Source organism: Cynocephalus volans, chromosome 15, assembly GCF_027409185.1.
Source record: "Cynocephalus volans isolate mCynVol1 chromosome 15, mCynVol1.pri, whole genome shotgun sequence".
Lineage (NCBI taxonomy): Eukaryota > Metazoa > Chordata > Mammalia > Dermoptera > Cynocephalidae > Cynocephalus > Cynocephalus volans.
The window spans coordinates 42695041-42714827 of record NC_084474.1 but is presented as its reverse complement, the minus strand read 5'-3'; the positions used below and the strand labels follow the sequence as shown (position 1 = coordinate 42714827).

The 19787-nt window shown below is 39.2% G+C and overlaps 1 protein-coding gene across 1 annotated transcript in view; it reads right to left on the bottom strand.

The window, feature by feature from the left end:
* Positions 1-19787, bottom strand: part of CNBD1 (cyclic nucleotide binding domain containing 1) — a 493815-nt gene that overhangs the window by 447964 nt on the left and 26064 nt on the right. The window contains exon 2 of the mRNA XM_063079257.1: positions 17252-17324. Within this exon, the coding sequence (XP_062935327.1) occupies positions 17252-17324 (73 nt within the window). The remainder of the gene's footprint in view (positions 1-17251; positions 17325-19787) is intronic.

Genomic DNA, 19787 nt, shown 5'->3' with positions numbered 1-19787 from the left:
GATTTCTTCTTTCAGATCCTGTATACTTTTACTCATTCCATCATGTTGTGTAGCTGCGTTTTCTTGTATCTCATTCAGTTTCCTTAGAATTATCACTCGAAATTCCTTGTCAGACATTTCAAGGGCTTCTTGTTCTATAGGATCTAGATCTTGAGAGGTATTACCCTATGATGGTGTGCTTTCTTGATTTTTCATATTTCTGGTATCTTTCCTTTGATGTTTAGTCATTGTGTCAGGGGGTGTCACAGTCTACTGGTCTGGCACGATTGTCTGCCCACGATGTTGCTAGGGTTGCCAATTTGGTATGGCTACCTAAGTGTCTGCTCGGTTGGCCACTAGTGCCTTGTTTGCGTGGTTGCCTTGGGTCTTTGGCCTCTCCAGGGAGCTGCCTCTCTGGTCAGCATGCACTCAGCTGGGCTGCTGGGTCACATGCCATCACTGCAGGGTCTGTGGTCAATGCGGAGCTTCCGCCTCCCCTGCTGGAGGTCTCCCTGCTCTGCGCACACTCGGTTGCTGGGTCACATGCTGGCACCACAGGGCCTGTGGTCTCTGCGGAGCTTCCGACTCCCCTGCTGGACATCTCCCTGCTCTTCACGCACTCGGCTGCTGACTCCCGTGCTGGCACTGCAGGGCGTGTGTTCTCTGCAGAGCTTAAGCCTCTCCTGCTGGACATCTCCCTGCTCTGTGAACACTCTGAATTATTAATTTTTAAAATATATGAATAACTACCTACCCTAATTCAAGACTTACTATGAAGTTAAGGTAATCAAAACAGTGCAGTATTGACAAAAGAATAGAAAATAGATTAATAAAGCAAAATATAGTGCCAGAAATAGACCCATAAAAATACAGTCAAATGATCTTCGCAAAAGAGCAAAAGCAATTTAATAGAGAAAGGATAGTCTTTTTAACAAATGGTGCTGGAGAAACGGAACATTCACATGTAAAAAGAAAAAAGTACTACACACAGACCCTACACCTTTGACAAAAATTAACTCAAAATGAATTATAGACCTAAATGTAAAATGCAAAATTATAAAACTCACAGAAGATAACAGAAAGAAAATCTAGGTGATAACGTCTTAGATGAAACACCAAAAGCATAATCATTTAAAAATTAATAAGTTGGATTTAATTAAAATCTAAAACTTTGGGCCGAGCCCGTGGCGCACTCGGGAGAGTGCGGCGCTGGGAGCGCGGCGACACTCCCGCCTCGGGTTCGGATCCTATATAGGAATGGCTGGTGCGCTCACTAGCTGAGTGCCGGTCACGAAAAAAGACAAAAAAAAATATATATATATATATATAAAACTTCCACTCTGCAAAAGATACTATTAAGTGAATAAAAAGACAATCCATGTACCAGGAGAAAATATTTACAAGAATAGAATTGAAAGACAATAAAAATCTTTCCGTGAACTTTCTGAAGTACCTTTGTAGTCAAAGAACTCAAAACTAAAAAGTAAGAAAACCAACCAAACCAATTTTAAAATAGGAAAAATTTGAACTGACACCTCACCAAAGAAGATACACAGGTAGAAAATTAGTATATGAAAAGATGCTGGAGAGGACGTGAGCAATATGGTGGAATAGGAGGTCCCTGACTCCCTCTCTTTTCATGAACACTTGAAATAAACATCTATTTATAGATTATTTCCCTCTGAGAGAAAGTCAGAAACAGTTGAGAGACTTCTATCCACCAGGCAACTGAGAAAATATTCACATCTAATGGATAAAAAAGACAACGGCAGGGCAGGGCGAGATGGCAGACTAGAGGGGTGCAGAGCACATTCCTACCACAGAAAAAGACCAGAACAACTAATAGACAGCTAAATATTGACAGGAGCATCTGTGGGAGGGCTTAGGAGTACAGCAGGAGACTGGTGAGATCCTTATGGAACATGAAAGCACCAGATGGCAGCATAGAGAGAAAGAGACGCACAGCCTTAGCCACTACATCTCTGACACCAGGATTGGTGCAGGAGGAATTTTCCCTTTTGTCAAAAAGGTAGGCAGAGGACCCATACCAACCCCCACCCTTACCACAGAAGCCTGCAGAGTCTTTGACAGGATATGCCTGGAGCCAAGTGCAGGGAGTGGCCTAAAATGCACACACTGCATTGCTCTAGAGCAGGAGCTTAAACCTCATGCTCCCCACTTCCCACCCTCCTGACACAAGTCAATGCAGGATGTGGCCACCTTGAAACCAGAGCCATTGCCGGTAAGGTATTCTGTCCTGGGGCCAGTAGCCATAGTACTTCCCCAGCCTGAAGGCTCTTCCCTCATCCCAGTACCCTCACAGGAAAGGCCACAATGCCGTAATCCCAGCATCTTGAAGCCTGGGCCCACAGTGGCTGTGAATGAGAAGCCAACCCTAGTCCTATTGACATGATGTGCCTGCATATTCCTGGCGAGACCAGATAGACAGACCTTCCTCAGGTGAACCAATCCCCATTTTCCCTCTAAGCCCCAGCCCTGCCAGCTGACTGAGTTGTGTGTGTCTGAGCCCCCAACCCTGAAAAACAGCTCATGGGTTTCTACCTTAATGAATACACCCTTGGGCTGGTGGAAAGAGAGTGCATCTTCCTGGATAAGCAGCCAGCTGGTTCCATCCTGAATGGAGCCACCTAGCAGCCTTGCCAACAGTCCCAGAAGTGGCTGACTGGCCCCCTCACTGAAGGCCTGCTTAGTGGTCCTGCCTACTACCCAGCAGCTGGATGGGCCTTCTCACTGCAGGCCAGCATAGTGGCCCCATTTACCACCAGGAAGCAACTGGCCAAGACCCTCTGTCTGCAAGCCTGCATAGCAGTCCTGCCCACCACCAGTGAAGCAACTAGACAAACCCCATCATTGTAGTCCTCCCTAGTGGCCTTGACAACAGTGCGAGAATAAGCAGGCTTCAGGCCTGCCTAGTGGCCCTGCCTGCCAGTTGGTAAGCAGCTGGTAGGGTCCCCTTGCTATAGGCCTAACAGCCTTGCTAACAGTCCAAGAAAGAGATGGATGAGTGTTCTCACTGCAGGCCTGGCTAGTGACTCTGTCCACCACACAAGAAGTAGCTGGATGGGCTCTCTCACTGCAGCCCTGCCTGGTGTCTTCACCCACTTCCTGAGAAGTGGCTCAGAAGCTCCACCTTTGGCAGACCAGCTCCAGAAACACTGAAGGAAGCATGAATTCACATCTGGCCCCCAAAAATGGCACAGTGGAAAGGTCACCAGCACATCTGCACTTAATTAGTTGAGCCAAAGCTCACCCACACCCCTGGCTCAGAGAAACAGTTCAGCTGTCAAGTCCCTGGAAAACCCAACTCAGATTCTTTGAGTCATTTTATGCACACATTTGAATGAGAAATGACTTGGTTGGCATGCCCCTGGAGGGGCACCCCAGTAACATTTCTATACAACAACAAACTTACAGAAAAAGAAATCAAGAAATCTATTCCATTTGCAATAGCAACATAAATAAATAAATATCTAGGAATAAATTTAACCAAGGAGGTGAAAGATCTCTAGAATGAAAACTATAAAACACTAATTAAAGAAATTAAAGAAGACACACAAAAAAAATGGAAAGACATCCAATGCTCATGAATTGGAAGAATCGATATGATCAAAATGACCATATAACCAAAGTGATCTACAGATTTAATGCAATTCTCATCAATTACCAAAGACATACTTGACAGAAATAGAAAAAACAATTCACAATTCAAAAATTTATGTGGAACAATAAGGGACCCCAAATAGTCAAAGAAATCTTGAGCAAAATGAACAAAATGGAGATATCACACTCCCTGACTTCAAAATATACTACAAAGTTATAGTAATCAAAACAGCATGGTACTGGAACAAAAACAGATACATAGATCAATGGAACAGAATAGAGAATTCAGAAATAAATCCATGACATACCTAGAACCAACTGAATTTTTGACAAAGGAGCCAAAAACACACATTGGGGAAAGGGCAGTCTTTTCAATAATTGGTGCTAGGAAAATTGAAGATTTGCATGCAGAAGAATGAAACTAGACCCATATCACTCACCATATACAAAAATCAACTCAAAATGGATTAAAAATGAAAATGCAAGACCCAAAACAATAAAATATCTAGAAGAAAAATAGAAGAAACACTTTGGGAAAGAGCTCTGGGCAAAGATTTTATGAATAATACTTCACAAACACAGAGAACAAAAGCAAAAATTAACAAATAGAATTATACCCCCCCTCCTTGGACTCACAGGAGGTGAGCACAAGTCCCTACCCTGTGCTCTGAACACATGCCAGCAGAAATGCCCACAGCTAGAGGCAGCTCCTCCCTCCACCTTGGACCCAGGGGGAGTGAGCGCAAGCCCCTGCCCTATGCCCTGAACTTGCACTGCCAAGGTGAGCCCAGCAGCAGCAGCAGCAGCAGAAATGCTCATGGTTAGAGGTGGCCCCTGCCCACCCCCAGACCCAGGGTGGGTGAGCACAAGCGTCCACCCCATGCCCTGAACCTGTGCTGCTGAGGTGAGCCTAGCAGCAGCAGCAACAGCAGTGGAAATACAGGTCTAGAGGTGGCCCCTCCCCGCTGTTGGGACCCAGTGGGTGCACCAGCCTGTGGGGTCTAACCCACTGAGGTGTGCCCAGCAGAACCACATGGCACTAGGGGCTCAATCACAGAGTCTGGAACAAGAACCAAGAAGATTTAACATAACCACCACCACAACTACTGTCAAGCAAAGACAATTCACCTCCACAGTAGTAACCAGAACCACTCCATGGCCAACCTCAGTGTAATAGAAGAAGCAAACCCTCTACCAAATGACCAAGCATCAGCAAAAAAATACTAGAAGTACAAACAATCAAGAAGAAATGACACCACCAAAAAATATAGAAATATTCCAAAGTCAGACTCTATGGAACAGGAAATACTTGAAATGTCTGAAAAAGAATTTCGAGCAATAATCTTAAGAAAACTTGAAGAAATAAAGGAAGACTCAATTAGAGAACACAACAAAACAAGAAAAAATATCCAGAATACGAAGGAAGAAATCTACAAAGAGATTAATACCTTAAGAAAGAGTGTAGCAGAACTGCTAGAAATGAAAGATTCACTCAATAAAGTAAAAAACACAACTGAGAGCTTAAGCAGCAGGGTAGAGCAAGCAGAAGAAAGAATTTCAGACCTTGTAGAAGACCTTTTAAAATAAATCAGGCAGACAAAAAAAGGAAAAAAGAATTAAAAATAATGAGGAAAATCTAACAAAAACAGTAGACAACCTCAACCACTCTAACATCTGGATTTTGGGTATTCCTGAAGGGGAGGAGAAATGAAAAGGTATTGAAAACCTACTCAAGGAAATAGTAACAGAAAACTTCCCGGGTGTAGGGCAGGATACAGAACTTCAGATCCAGGAAGCTGAAAGGTCCCAAAACAGATTCAATCAGAAAAGATCTCCCCAAGACACATTATACTTAAATTTGCAAGGCTCAAAGACAAAGAGAGAATTCTACAAGCAGCAAGAGAAAAGTGTCAAGTCACTTATGGGGGAATACCCATCAAACTAACAGCAGACTTCTCAACCAAAATGCTACAGGCCAGAAGAAAGTAGAATGATATATTCAAAATACTAAAAGAAAAAAAAATTGCCAGCCAAGAATTCTTTACCCAGCAAGGCTCTCCTTCAGAAATGAGGGAGAAATAGTGTATTTCCCAGACAAACAAAAGTTGTGGGAGTTCACCACCACAAGACCATCCCTGCAAGAAATTCTCAAGGGAGTCATTCATCTCGAATCTGAATGGTGACCACTATCACAAATTCACAAGAAAGAGCAAAACTCACAGTTAACACAAAAATGCCAGCAAGAAAGAGAAAGAAACTAAATCAGTCCACCTTAAATTCCCAACTAACACTGAAGAAGAGAAATAAAAGGGGAAATAATAATCAAAAAATATTTAAACCATCTAAACATGAAGCAATTAAATGACAGGAGTTAAGCAACACATCAATAACTACTCTAAATATGAATGGACTAAACCTCCCATGCAAAAGACACAGACTGACTGGATTAAAAAACTAGACTCAAGTATACGCTGTCTTAAAGAGACCAACCTCACCTGTAGAGACACACATAGAATAAAAGTGAAGGGATGGAAAAAGATATATCATGCAAATGGAAACCAAAAATGAGCAGGAGTAGCTATTCTTATATTGGACAAAATAGACTTTAAACCAAAAAACATTAAAAAAGACAAAGAAGGCCACTATGTAATGATAAAGGGATCTATCCACTTAGAAGACATAACAGTCATAATAAACATGTAGGCACCCAATACCAGAGCACTGAGATATATTAAGCAAACACTCTTAGACCTAAAGAAATAGGATCTAATACATTAATAGTGGGTGATCTAAACACCCCTCTCTCAGCATGGGACAGGTCTTCCAGGCAACAAGTCAACAAAGAGACACAGGATTTAATCTACACCCTAGACCAACTGGAATTGGCAGATATATGCAGAACATTTCATCCAATAGCTAAAGAATACACTTTCTTCTCATCAGTTCATGGCACATTCTCCAGGATACTGCATATTAGGTCACAAATCTAGTCTCAGCAAATTTTAAAAAATTAAAATCATTCCATCTTTTCAGACCATGATGGACTAAAATTGGAAATAAACAATAAGCAAAATGCTGAAAGCTATACAAATACATGGAAACTAAACAATAGGCTCCTGAATGACCAATGGTCCAAGAAGAAATTAAACAAGAAATCAAAAAATTTCTATAAACTAATGAAAATAAAGATAACTCATACTAAAACCTGTGGGATACTGCAAAAGCAGTACTAAGAGGCAAATTTATTACAGTAAATGCTTATATCAAAAGAATGGAAAGACTTCAAATAAACAAACTAACACTATGCCTCACAGAACTTGAAAAACAACAACAGTCCAAACCTAAAGGAAGTAGACAGAAAGAAATAATTAAGAACAGAGCAGAACTAAATGAAATAGAGACCCAAAAACCAATAGAAAAGATCCACAAAACTAAAAGTTGGGTTTTTGAGAAGATAAATAAAATAGACAAACCATTAGCTAAGTTAACAAAAAAAGAAAAAGAAGAAGAAGAAGAAGAGAGAAGACCCAAATAACAAAAATCAGAAATGAAAAGGGAGACATTACAACTGACACCACAGAAATACAAAGAATCATGACACTATTATAAATAACTGTATGACAACAAATTTGAAAATCTGCAGGATATGGATAAGTTTCTAGACTTAAATCAACTAAAATCAACTGAACCAAGAAGAGATAGAAAACCTGAACAGACCAATAACAAACAAGGAAATTGAAGCAGTAATCAGCAATCTTCCAACAAAAATAATTCCAGGTCCAGATGGTTTTACAACTGAACTCTATCAAACTTTTAAAGAGGAGTTAATACCAATTCTCCTCAAACTATTCCAAAAAATTGAAACAGACACTACTCTCCCAAATTCATTCTATGAGGCCAGCATAACTCTGATACCAAAACCAGATAAAGACACAACAAAAAAAGAAAATTATAGGCCAATATCCTTGACAAACCTCGATGATAAAATCCTAAACAAAATATCAGCAATCAGAATATAGCAACATATTTAAAAAATTATACACTATGATCAAGTGGGATTCATCCCAGGGATTCAAGGATGGTTTAACATATGAAAGTCAATAAATGTGATACATCACATCAACAAACTCAAGGACAAAGACCGTATGATTACCTCAATAGATGCTGAAAAACATTTGACAAACTTCAACATCTCTTCACAATAAAGACTCTCAACAAATTAGGTATAGAAGGAAAATATCTGAACACAATAAAAGCCATTTATGACAAGGACAAGCCCACCGCCAGTATAATTCTGAATGGGGAAAAACTGAAGGACTTTCCCTTAAGGACAGGAACAAGACAAGGATGCCCACTCTCACTGCTTCTATTTAACATAGTACCAGAGATACTAGCCAGAGCACTCAGGCAAAAGAAATAAAGGGCATCCATATTAGAAAAGATGAAGTCAAACTGTCTCTATTTGCAGATGACATGATACTATATATATAGAAAAACCTAAAGACTCTATCAAAAAACTCCTAGAGCTGGTTAATAACTTCAGTAATATTGCAGGATACAAAATAAATGCCCCAAAAACAGTTGCATTTATATACTCAAATAATGAATTAACAGAAAGAGAAATAAAGAAAGTAAGAACATTTACAATTGTCACACAAAAAATGAGATACCTAGGGATCGATTTAACCAAGGAGGTGAAAGACCTCTACAAGTAGAACTGCAAAACTCTTTGGAAAGAAATTAAAGAAGACACAAAAGGATGTAAAGACATTCCATGCTCTTGGACTGGAAGAATTAAGATTGTGAAAATGTCTATACTACCCAAAGCAATCTACAGATTCAATGCAATCCCCACCAAAATACCAATGACATTCTTCACAGAAATGGAAAAAGCAATCTTAGCTTTCATATGGAAAAACAAAAGACTCCAAATAGCCAAAGCAATCCTGAGCAAAAAAAATAAAGCCAGAGGCATAACACTACCTGACTTCGAATTATACTATAAAGCTATTGTAACCAAAACAGCATAGTACAGGTATAAAAATAGGCATTCAGACCAGTGGAGTAGAATTGAGAACCCAGAAATCACCCCTCAGGCTTATAGCCGTCTGATATTGGACAAAGAAAACAGAAATCTACATTGGGGAAAAGATTGCCTCTTCAGCAAGTTGTGCTGGGAAAATTGGATACCCATATGCAGAATGAAACTTGATATGCATCTCTCACCATACACTAAAATAAACTCAAAATGGATTAAAGACCTAGGTATAAGACCCGAGACCATAAAATTACTAAGGGAAAATATAGGTGAAACACTTCAGCAGTTAGGTCAGGGCACAGGCTTTATGAACATGAGCCCAAAAGCACAAGCAGCAAAAGAAAAAATAAACAAATGGGACTATATCAAACTAAAAAGTTCCTGCATAGCAAAAAGAAACAATCAACAGAGTGACAAGACACCTTGCAGAGTGGGAGAAAATGTTTACCAACTATGCATCTGACAAAGGACTAATATCCAGAATACACATAGAACTCAAGCAATTATACAGTAAAAAAATAAATGACCCAATTAAAAAATGGGCAAAGGAGCTGAATAGACGTTTTTCAAAGGAAGACGTACAAATGGCTAACAGATATATGAAAAAATGCTCAACATCACTAGTCATCAGGGAAACACAAATTAAAACCATGTTGAGATACCACCTCACTCCAATTAGACTGGCTATGATCGAAAAGACGGTGAATAACAAATGCTGGCGAGGGTGTGGGGAGAAGCGAACACTGCTGCACTGTTGGTGGGAATTTAAATTAGTACAACCACTTTGGAAAACAATTTGGAGGTTTCTCAAACAACTACACATAGATCTTCCATATGATCCAGCAATCCCTCTTCTGGGTATATATCCAGCAGAAGGGAAATCATCATGTCGAAGGGATACCTGCACTCCTATGTTTATTGCAGCTCTGTTTACAATAGCCAAGATATGGAACCAACCTAAATGTCCATTAATAGATGAGTGGATAAGGAAACTGTGGTATATATACTCTATGGAATACTACTCTGCCATAAAAAAGAATGAAATATTCCCATTTGCAACAACATGGATGAACCTGGAGAAACTTATATTGAGTGAAACAAGCAAAGCACAGAAGGATAAATACCACATGTGCTCACTCATATGTGGGAGCTAAGAGAGAAAGGGAGGAAGGAAAGAAAGACCACAGTAGTGTGGTGGTTTTACAGAGAGAGGGAATATTCCTGGGCCTACAAAGTGGAGTAGGGGGGAGAAGAGGAGGGGGAAAGAGGTTGGGGTATAATTGGGTGGGGACACAGGATACAAAAGTAATTTCTGGTAATGGGTATGCCCCCAGCATGAATCTGGCCCTCACACCATGCGCGTGAGGAGTGACAGTTTTGTATCTCATGAATATTCTTAATAAATAAATAAATAAATAAATGGAATTATATCAAACTAAAAGCATTCTGCACAACAAAGTAAACAATCAACAGAGTGAAAAGATAATCTGCAGAATGGGAGGAAATACTTTCAAGCTCTTCATCCAACAAAGGATTATACAAAGAACTAAAACAACTCAATAGTAAAAAAACAAATAATCCAATTTATAAATGGTCAAAGGAACTGAATAGACATTTTTAAAAAGAAGATATACAAATGGCCAACAGATATATGAAATAGTGCTCAACATCACTAATCATCAGAGAAATGCAAATCAAAACCACAATGAGATATGATCTAACCCTAGTTAGAATGGCTATTATCAAAACAACAGAAAATAACAAATGCTGTTGAGGATGAAAAGAAAGGCAAACTCTCATACATTGTTGGTGGGAATGTAAATTAGTACAGCCATTATGGAAAATGGTATGGAGATTTCTCAAGCAACTACAGATAGAATTGCAATATGATCCAGTAATCCCACTCCTGGGTATATACATCCAAAGGAATAGAAATCAACTTGTCAAATGGCTACCTGCACTCCTATGTTTATAATGCCTCTATTCACAATAGCCAAGAGTTGGAACCAACCTAAATGTCTGTCAACAGATGACTAATTGAAGAAAATATGGTATGTATATATAGATATATACACAATGGAATACTATTAAGCCATAAAAAAGAATGAAATTCTGCCATTTTCAGCAACATGGATAAGTTTGGAGAACATTATGTTGAGTGAAGTAAGCCTGGAACAGAGAGAGGAATACCACATGTTCTCACTCATATGTGGAAACTAAAAAAGTTGATCTCATAGAAGTAGAGAGCAGAATAGTGGTTACTAGTGGTGGGGGAAAGGGGGCAGGGGGTGAAGAGAGGGTGGTCAGTGGATACAAAAAAATAGAGAGCTAGGAAGAATGGGATCTAGGGTTCTATAGTAATATGAGACTACAGTTAACAACAAAGTACTGTATATCTTTGAATACGTAGCTGAAACGATGCTGAAGGTTCCTGACAACAAAGAAATGGCAAATGTTGGAGGTGATGGATATACTAAGCACCTTGACATAAGCATTGCACACGGTATGAATGTACACAAATATCATATTGTACTCTATAAATATATATGATTATCATGGGTCGATTAAGAAAAATAAATTAAAAGTTAAAAAGAGAAAAACAAGAGAGAGAAACAGAGCAAAACAGTGGTTACCAGAGACAGGGAAAGAGAGGGAGAGCGGAGGCCAGGGAAAGGTTGGCAGACCGGTACAAAGTTACAGTTAGATAAGAAGAATAAATCCTGGTGCCCTAGGGTGAGAATAGCTAATAATAATTCACCAACACTGGGAGTAGAGGTAATTAGGCATACACAAGTCTCACGAGGCTGCAGAAAAAGAGTGGCAATTTTACATGGGTACACAAGCACTTTTAAGGGCTTCATCCCTTAGTATCAGGACCACAAAAAGGCTAAATCTCAAAGGTCCCAGTTTCTGTCTGGAAAATGCAATTATCAAAAAGATGAAAGATAGCAAGTGTTGGCAAGGATGTAGAGAAAATTGGAAACTTTGTACTCTGTTGGTGGGAATATAAATTAGTATAGCCATTATAAAAAATGATATGGAGGTTTCTCAAAAAACTACAAGTAGAACTGCCATATAATACAGCAATCTTACTACTGGGTATACACACAAAGGAATTAAAATCAGTATGTTAAAGAGATAATTATCTGCACTCCCATGTTCATTGCAGCACTATTCACGATAGTCAAGATATGGAATCAATCTAAGTGTCCACAACAGATGAATGGAGAAAATGTGGTATGTACACAATGGCATATTCAGCTAGCTGTAAAAAGATCAAAATTCTGTCATTTGTGACAAAATGGATGAACCTGGAGGACATTATACTATATGAAAAAAGCCAGGAACAGAAAGACATATACTGCATGATCTTGCTTGTATGTGGAATCTAAAAAAGTTGAACTCATGGAAGTAGAAAGTAGAATGGTGGTTATGGAAGCTTGAGGGTAAGAGGAATGGGGAAATGATGGTTAAAGAATGAAAGTCTCAGTAAGACAGGAGGAATAAGTTTTTCTTTTGAGGCTGGGGAGTGGGGAGAAAGGGGAGATGCTGGTCAAAGTCTCAGTTAGACAAGAGGAATTAGTTTTTGAGGTCAATTGGACTGCAGAGTATTTTTAATAATAATATCTTGCATTTTTAAAAGTAACCAAAAAAGTAAATTTCAAATGTCTCACCACAAAAAATAAATGAGGTAATGGTTAAGTTATTGGCTTGACTTAATTATTCCACATTGTAGACATATATCCAAACATCACATTGTACCCCATAATGTATACAATTATGATTTGTCAATTAAAAATATTTTTAAATGGTTAGCTCTGTAGTCGATACTAAAAAAAAAAACTATACATCTGTATCTATTCTAACCTATTTATAATCAACACAGATATACAATCCATGTATATTTTTGGAATATCAAGAAGATATTTATTTCTACTGTACATCAAAATGAAATTCAATATAAAACATTAAACTCCATACTAAATGTCAACAGGAAGGAAGCAATAAAATAAATAAAACAAATCTCCTGTCCTCATGGAGCTTGTAGTCTACTAGGGATGAAAAGTCTTGCATTTAAGGATTTGAAAGTCCAAAGTGACATCATCTCCCCCTTTATTACTCACTTTTTCTTTTACTCTTGATCAAAAATCTCAAGAAAATATGCCAATCTACTGCCTTTATTCTTACAGAGGAAACTTTTTTTAATGCCTTTTTTGGGTTTCATGAACAAAAATTTCAAACCTTGAATCATTTAATTCTCAGCCTTTCTGTTTTTATTATAGGGGAAAAGTATATTTCATTTAACATTCATATGTGAAAAATGAATGTGGCTGAACCAGGATTCAAACCAGGCAACCTGACGCCAGTGTGTAAGAATAAAAAACTAATAAATATGGAGGATTAGATTTTTTCTAAATCTCTTCCCAAGTTGTTAAAATCACTCAAAAACTTTATAACTCTGAAAGACAAATAATTTCAATGAATGTCTCCCTCCAATTCTACCTTATGCTAGTGTCTGCCTATTCCAAGTTGTTTCTCCTCAACACTAATCATATACTTTCTGCATTTATTTTGCCTTTATTTCTTAACCTTTGTGTGTTTTTCTATGCTAATACATAACTACTTAGGTATTCCAGCTTGTGTATGTATTTATTGGATTTTTATTAATTTCTAAGAATTCTTTTTCCAGTAAATTGCCTAAAGAATTGCCAAGACTTCATTAGTTTATTGTATTTATTTTCTTATTCTAAATAAATGTTAATGATCATATGTAATTTTGTATTTGTAATCTTATATTCTTTTTCTAAAAGAGTGACACAAAACCTATGTACAGATACCCAAAAACCTGTCCTCCCAGGCCCTTGGTGTGTGCCAGTGCCTCAACAGAACACATTCAAGAAATTCAGAGGGATTTAGGTGTCTAAAAGAAGGACAGTGAACACGAGACTTAATAGAGGGAGTCAGGCAGAACAAGCAGATTAGGCCTGGACCAGGTGATGTTCTGATGAGAGAACACTACCTGGAAGGCTTTATCCAATCCAGGGGGAAGAAGGCTGATAAGATTTATTTAGATTGGATACTTTGACAGACCCAGACCTAGATGATTCAGTTTCTCCTATTAGGATCCTCCAAGGAAAAAAAAATCTAGAAACATATTGAGAAAAATGTGTCTGGGCCACAAAGAAAAAGGAAAATGAAAGGTAACGGTACTCTGCTACAAAAGCCTGAACTAGTTTCTTCTGTGTTTGAGAGGGTACCAACATGTAAGATAGGTTAAAAATTTGGATGTTAATGTTTTTAAAGACAGTTAAAAACTTGGACAAGGGCTAGCTGCTTAGCTCAGTTGGTTAAGGTTTGGTGTTATAACACCAAGGTCAAGGGTTCAGATCCCTGTACCAGCGAGCCCCCCACGCCCCCCCAAAAAACTTTTAAAAACAGATGAGCTTTTCTGAATAATAAAAATAACCAACACGACTAGAATCCTTCATTATGTGCTAGACTCTGTTTACATATATTATCTCATTTAATCGTGCTAATGACCCTTTGGAATGGGTACTATTAGTACCTCCATTTTACAAATAAAAAAACGAGGCAAAGTGAAATTAGGGAACCAGTCCAAGGTTACACAACGGGTAAGTGGCTGAGCCAGGATTCAAACCAGACAACCTGACTCCAGAGTATAGGTACTTAATTCTTTGCCCTGTGCGTTTTGGAAGTGAGGAAGAGGCAGCAACTCATAAAAGAAAATTTAAAAGATCCCTCGAGGTCCAATCAAGATGGTGGAATAGACCGTCTGCGGCGTCACTCTCTCTCACAAATCAACCAATTTACAGCTATAAAAATGTAACATCAACCAAGCCGGGGCCTCTGGAGCTCAGCGGAAGAGGAGGAAAGATCTATGGAGTTCATGAAGGCAGGAGAAACTACAACGAAAGAAAGAAAAAGCTACTCTGAGCATTTCGGGCCACAGCTACTTTAAGGCTGGAACTGCTGAGCGCATGGAGCAGGAGCCAGCAGAAGCCACAGCTGTGCCCTTCAGATGGTGTTACTTGGAGGCAGCAGGGGAGAAGAGGGCCTTGGCGGCCCCCAGGACAGCAAGACCACTAATAGGGTTCCCGTGGACCCATGCAGGAGCGATGAGCCAGAACAGCTGAAAAAAGGGAGCCATTCAGAAGCTGGTGAGTCATCACAAGGGACCAGCACAGGGCCCGTCCCATGGGAAGTGTTTGGAGCATGGGCAGTGAGGGAGACGTGCCCACCAGGGGAACAATGGGACACAGCAAGGACAGCTGATCCATCCCCCAATCAGCACAGGACCACTCAGAGGAGACTGATCGGGAATACAGAATTGCATGGGGTGCAGTTTGAGGAAAAAACTCAGGCCCAAATCAGAGATTCTACAGAACACAGATCCACCTGGTCTCTGGAGAGCCAGAAGTGCCTATAAGGTCAACCATTAAACCCTGAACTGCACAAAAAGCCTTCCCTAGGGAAACAGCAGCAAAGTAGCAATTTAAACAACCACAGAGCTCAAGTACTGGTTCCCACACGAAGTTCCCCCGTGTTAGAAGCAAAGGACAAAAAATTAGTTCCAGGCCAGGCACACCACCAGCACCTTGGGGCCTGCCTGGGAACTGGAGGCTTGGATCTAGGGACTGGACCCCACTCCCACTTCCAGGCAAACTGCACCAGTGTGTCGGGGCCAGCCTGGGGAACTGAAGCATGGAGAAGAGGACTAGAGCCTTGTCCCACAACCAGGCACACCATGCTAGCACCTTGGGGCCTGCCTGGGGACCTGAGGCAAGGAGAAGGGGAACAGACCTCTCTCCCACACCAGGCACACCACGCCAGCACCTTGGGCCCCACCCAGGGACCCAGGGCATGGAGAAGGAGACCAGAACACCCTCCCACAACCAGGCACACCACGCCAGCACCTTAGGGCCTGCTCGGGGACCTGAGGCAAGGAGAAGGGGAACAGACCTCTCTCCCACAAGCAGGAACACTGAGCCAGCACTTCAGGGCCCGCCTGGAGAACCAAGGCATGGAGAAGGGGACTGGACTTCTCTCCCACAACCAGGCACACTGAGCCAGCACCTTGGGGCCCGTCCAGGGACCCAGGACATGGAGAAGGGGACTGGACCTCTCTCCCACAACCAGGCACACTGCACCTGTACCTCAGGGCCCACACAGGGACCCAGGACATGGAGAAGGGGACTGGACCCCTTTCCCACAAGCAGGTACATGGCGCCAGTGCCTTGGGCTCTGCCCAGGGACCAGAGGCATGGAGAAGGGGACCAAACACATCCCACAACCAGGCATACCGCTAGTGCCAAGGAGCATGCCAAAAAGAGCACCCCCACGTGGGTGGCCCACCACAGCCACCACAATAACCATGGCTGCTGCAAAAGCAGCTAGACGCCACAGCCACCACACAGATGGTCTGCCAACCACTGGAGTGCATTCACATAAGAAGAGTCACCAGCAGAGACAAAGAAAAGAAGAGGATGCCTCTTTCCACAAAACCCATTTCAGAGTGACAGAAGAAGCATCTGCTCTATGATAATATTGGGGGATCTGATCACATCTCTCAGCATTGGACAGATCATCTAGGCAACAAATCAACAGAGTAACCATTATTCTTTCAGAAGGAGAAAATAAATCTAGGGCAACTAGAGGGGGGAGGGGGAGGGAATGGGGGAGATTGGACAAGGGGCATAAAGAATAATTATGGTTTGTAACAATATATATGCTAGTAATACTGATTTAATCAACGTATCTCAATGTTCAACCCCAAAAATATGTATAATCGATTTTGATTCAATAAATAAAATAAATTATTTAAAAAAAAAAAAAAACAAGATCCCTCTTGGTAGAAATCCAAGAAATATCTAAGAAGCATGCCCTCTTCCCTTTCTCCAAGAAAGAAGAAATAGAAAGAACGTGGGTGAAAACATAGAAATAATTTGAAACAATCAAGAGGACGTGACTTAGAAATGTTTTAGAGAGTGAAAATCTGTAAACCTAAGGCATTCTATCAACAGTCCCATTAAGGATGAAGCAAGTTTCTATGCTGAGTGAAAGATGGGAGGGTGGAAGGACACTGATGGATATGAAAGATAATAACCAGTTTTACAATTTCAAAAATCCAACTTGGGGAAAGGAGTTGGCAAGAAAAATAAATTTTTAAAAATTATGTTTTCAAGTATTCCTCATCTTAGAAGTCCTGAGCTTTGAACAGTGACGTTTCCTCATTTTCTGGCTCCTGTATATTTCAACTAGGCATTCCCTATGCACTGCTCAGTACTTTATTCAATATTTGTGTTTTCAACCATTTAAGGCTTTTTCCCTTTATAACTGCTGTTTAACTATTAGAAAGGGCCCAGCTAGGGATGGGTTATGTTTGTTCCACTGTAAACTGTTTCTTTAAAATATGACATATATTCTGCCCCTCCAATCTGTAGAAATAACCTCCAGGTTTTCAAATGTTTTTATCTGTGTGGTAAATCTTTTACCTATGAGAGTCAGCAATGGTTTATTACTATACTTTATCCATAAAACAAACATATTTACATTCATTTGAATGACAAAGAAAGAAAGGCATGCATAACTTACCTGCGTTGTAGTCCTCTCATGTGGCATAATGCATTCAACTGACCATAATTAATGTGCTTAGACGTTTTCAAGCCTACAAAAAAAATCAATTAAAAATATGAATAATTTTCTGTAATCTTATTAACCAAGTGTGTAAACAGAGTTTAATTGCAAACATTCATCATAGTAAAAATAATTCAGTGACTATGGAAGTGAGGTATTAACAGTCTTTGTCACACAAAGCAGAACTGAATAGGGTGATTAAAATGAAGAAAGAATTTAATGTTTTTCATTGATGTTGAATCTGGTCTGACATTTTTCTTTAATTCCAGTAAATGCTGAAGTTTGTTTGTGTCACATAATATTACTCCTCTGAAAGTAAGCTTTTCAGAATCCCCATCCAGTACCTTTGCAATGTGAACTGGTTCCAGAACACTCTCTCTCTCTTTCTCTTTCCCCCCCCCTCTGTCTCTCTCTCTCTCTCTCTCTTTCTCACTCTCTCTGACTCAGTCCAGTCTGTGCAGTCCCATTCAATCCTATCCAGGCTCCCATCTTTGGTTGGCTCCTCTTCAGAGCACTTTCCAGTGTCTGCATTCAGTTTGCAATTCCTTCTGAAGTTCAAATGTAAGCAAATCACAAAAGGTCCTTAAGAGCAGAAAGATAGTAATCATAGCCAAGAAGCAAACTAATTGTGATTTTCCTTTAGGGCCAGAATGAGCTGACATCCTTCAAATGAGATTGAAAGGAAGACACAGAATTGAGTATTATAAGCATCTTTACAATGATGGGCACCCACATCACAGGCCCTCTGGTTTTTCCAGAAGAACAAATGTTAGAAATGTTGTTAAACCAAGTGCAGTGATAAATACTAACTTGTGCATATTATTCCTTTGCTTAGTAAAAAGTTATTGAGAAAATCAGTAGTTAGATGCATTTCTAAAACTTTTAAAATTCATTCATTGACCACATTCTAATTATGAAGAATTGGAATTTGATATGTCCAAATTTATCCATTTTAATTGCAGTTTCCTGAATCTAAAATATGACTTTGTATTAACCTGTTGTGATCTAAAAATGAATGAGCAATAACAGATACTGCTTTTGAAATGTGAAATTGAAGTAAGGGAAATTTAAGCAGAAAACTGATTGCTATCCACATAAATCATACCATTTAATTATCTTGAAAATACTGATTCCATGATTTAGGCATTTTCTTACCCACATTATTCAGTTAAGCCTTAAGAAACAAAAAATTAACTAATTGTGTTTTGGTATCACATGGAATAATTTATTTTAAATGAGGCACGTTAAAGCTTAGCCATATTAAAAATACCTTTTAGTATACTAATATTTCTAATATAAGATATATAAAATCTTAATTATAGTAGGTTTTTTAATTCATGGATTAGGAAGAGATTTCAATGACATATTCATTTAGTCCATTTTCCTAATATAGTTCAAGAATAGGGTCAATAATAGCTCTGATGAGTGATATGGACAGGAAAGGGAGATGGGGCCATAGAGATTTGGGAAAAGATCAAGGTTTAAGAAATTCTGATCACAAAAGGGGGTTTTACAAAGAATAAATATTCTTCGGTTAAAACAGCTTACAAAAAAATAAGAATAACAGAACAGAGATTATAAGACTAAGAATTGCTAACAAAGAATAGAAAAATTAAAATATGACTTTGCATTAAAAATCACCTTTCCTGAGAAAAGCTACAGCAGTTGAGGCTTCATGCCAGGCTTGGAACAGCCAAATAAACTCAAAAACAGAATAAGCTATATACTCTCATGGCCTAGTAGAAGAACATTTTAGTTCATCAAAAATTTCTTTGCTGATCCTCAGTTCTTGAGAGGTATTTGTCACAAGGGTCTTTATGGGAAGGATGTGGAACAGCATAATGGTTCTTGTCTTGGAAAGCAGTTTTATTAAAAAGAAAAAAATTGAAAGTTTTCAACATGAAGTTGTAACTTTGTAAAGACTAGATGTTGAGCTTCTCTGGTGATCAAATTTAATATAGAAATAAAGTTTAAAGAGTTTCAAAGAGTATACAGTTTACATTTGCTTTCCAGTCTAGTTTTTCCTGGGCTTTTGACAGGAGAGGAAGTTTAACCCTATAATGGAGTTAAAATCAAGGGTTTTGACCAGAGTAAATTTGGAAGAGGATTAGAAGCTGATATGAAAGGGTGGTTACAAAGTTAATCCTAAACTAAAAATCCACTGACATCTAAAGAACCAATTATATTTATTAATATAAGGCCCTCTGTGTATTATTGAAATGGAAAAACTAAATTCTAATGTTTCATATAAGTGGTACATTGATGATCCTTTGTTTATGTGTTAATGTTTGCTTGGGATAGGTATATTTTCATTCTTGTGCCATATGGTGAATAAAGTATGTTTGTAATGGGACTTAAAAATGAGTTTTGTGTTAAATATAACTTAACTATTTTCCCCCCAACAATCTTTCCCTTGAGAGGTAAACGTCTTTTACAAAAAGCTAAGAGGAATCAATGACATAAGCAAAGCCTTAGAAATACTGTAAATGCACGA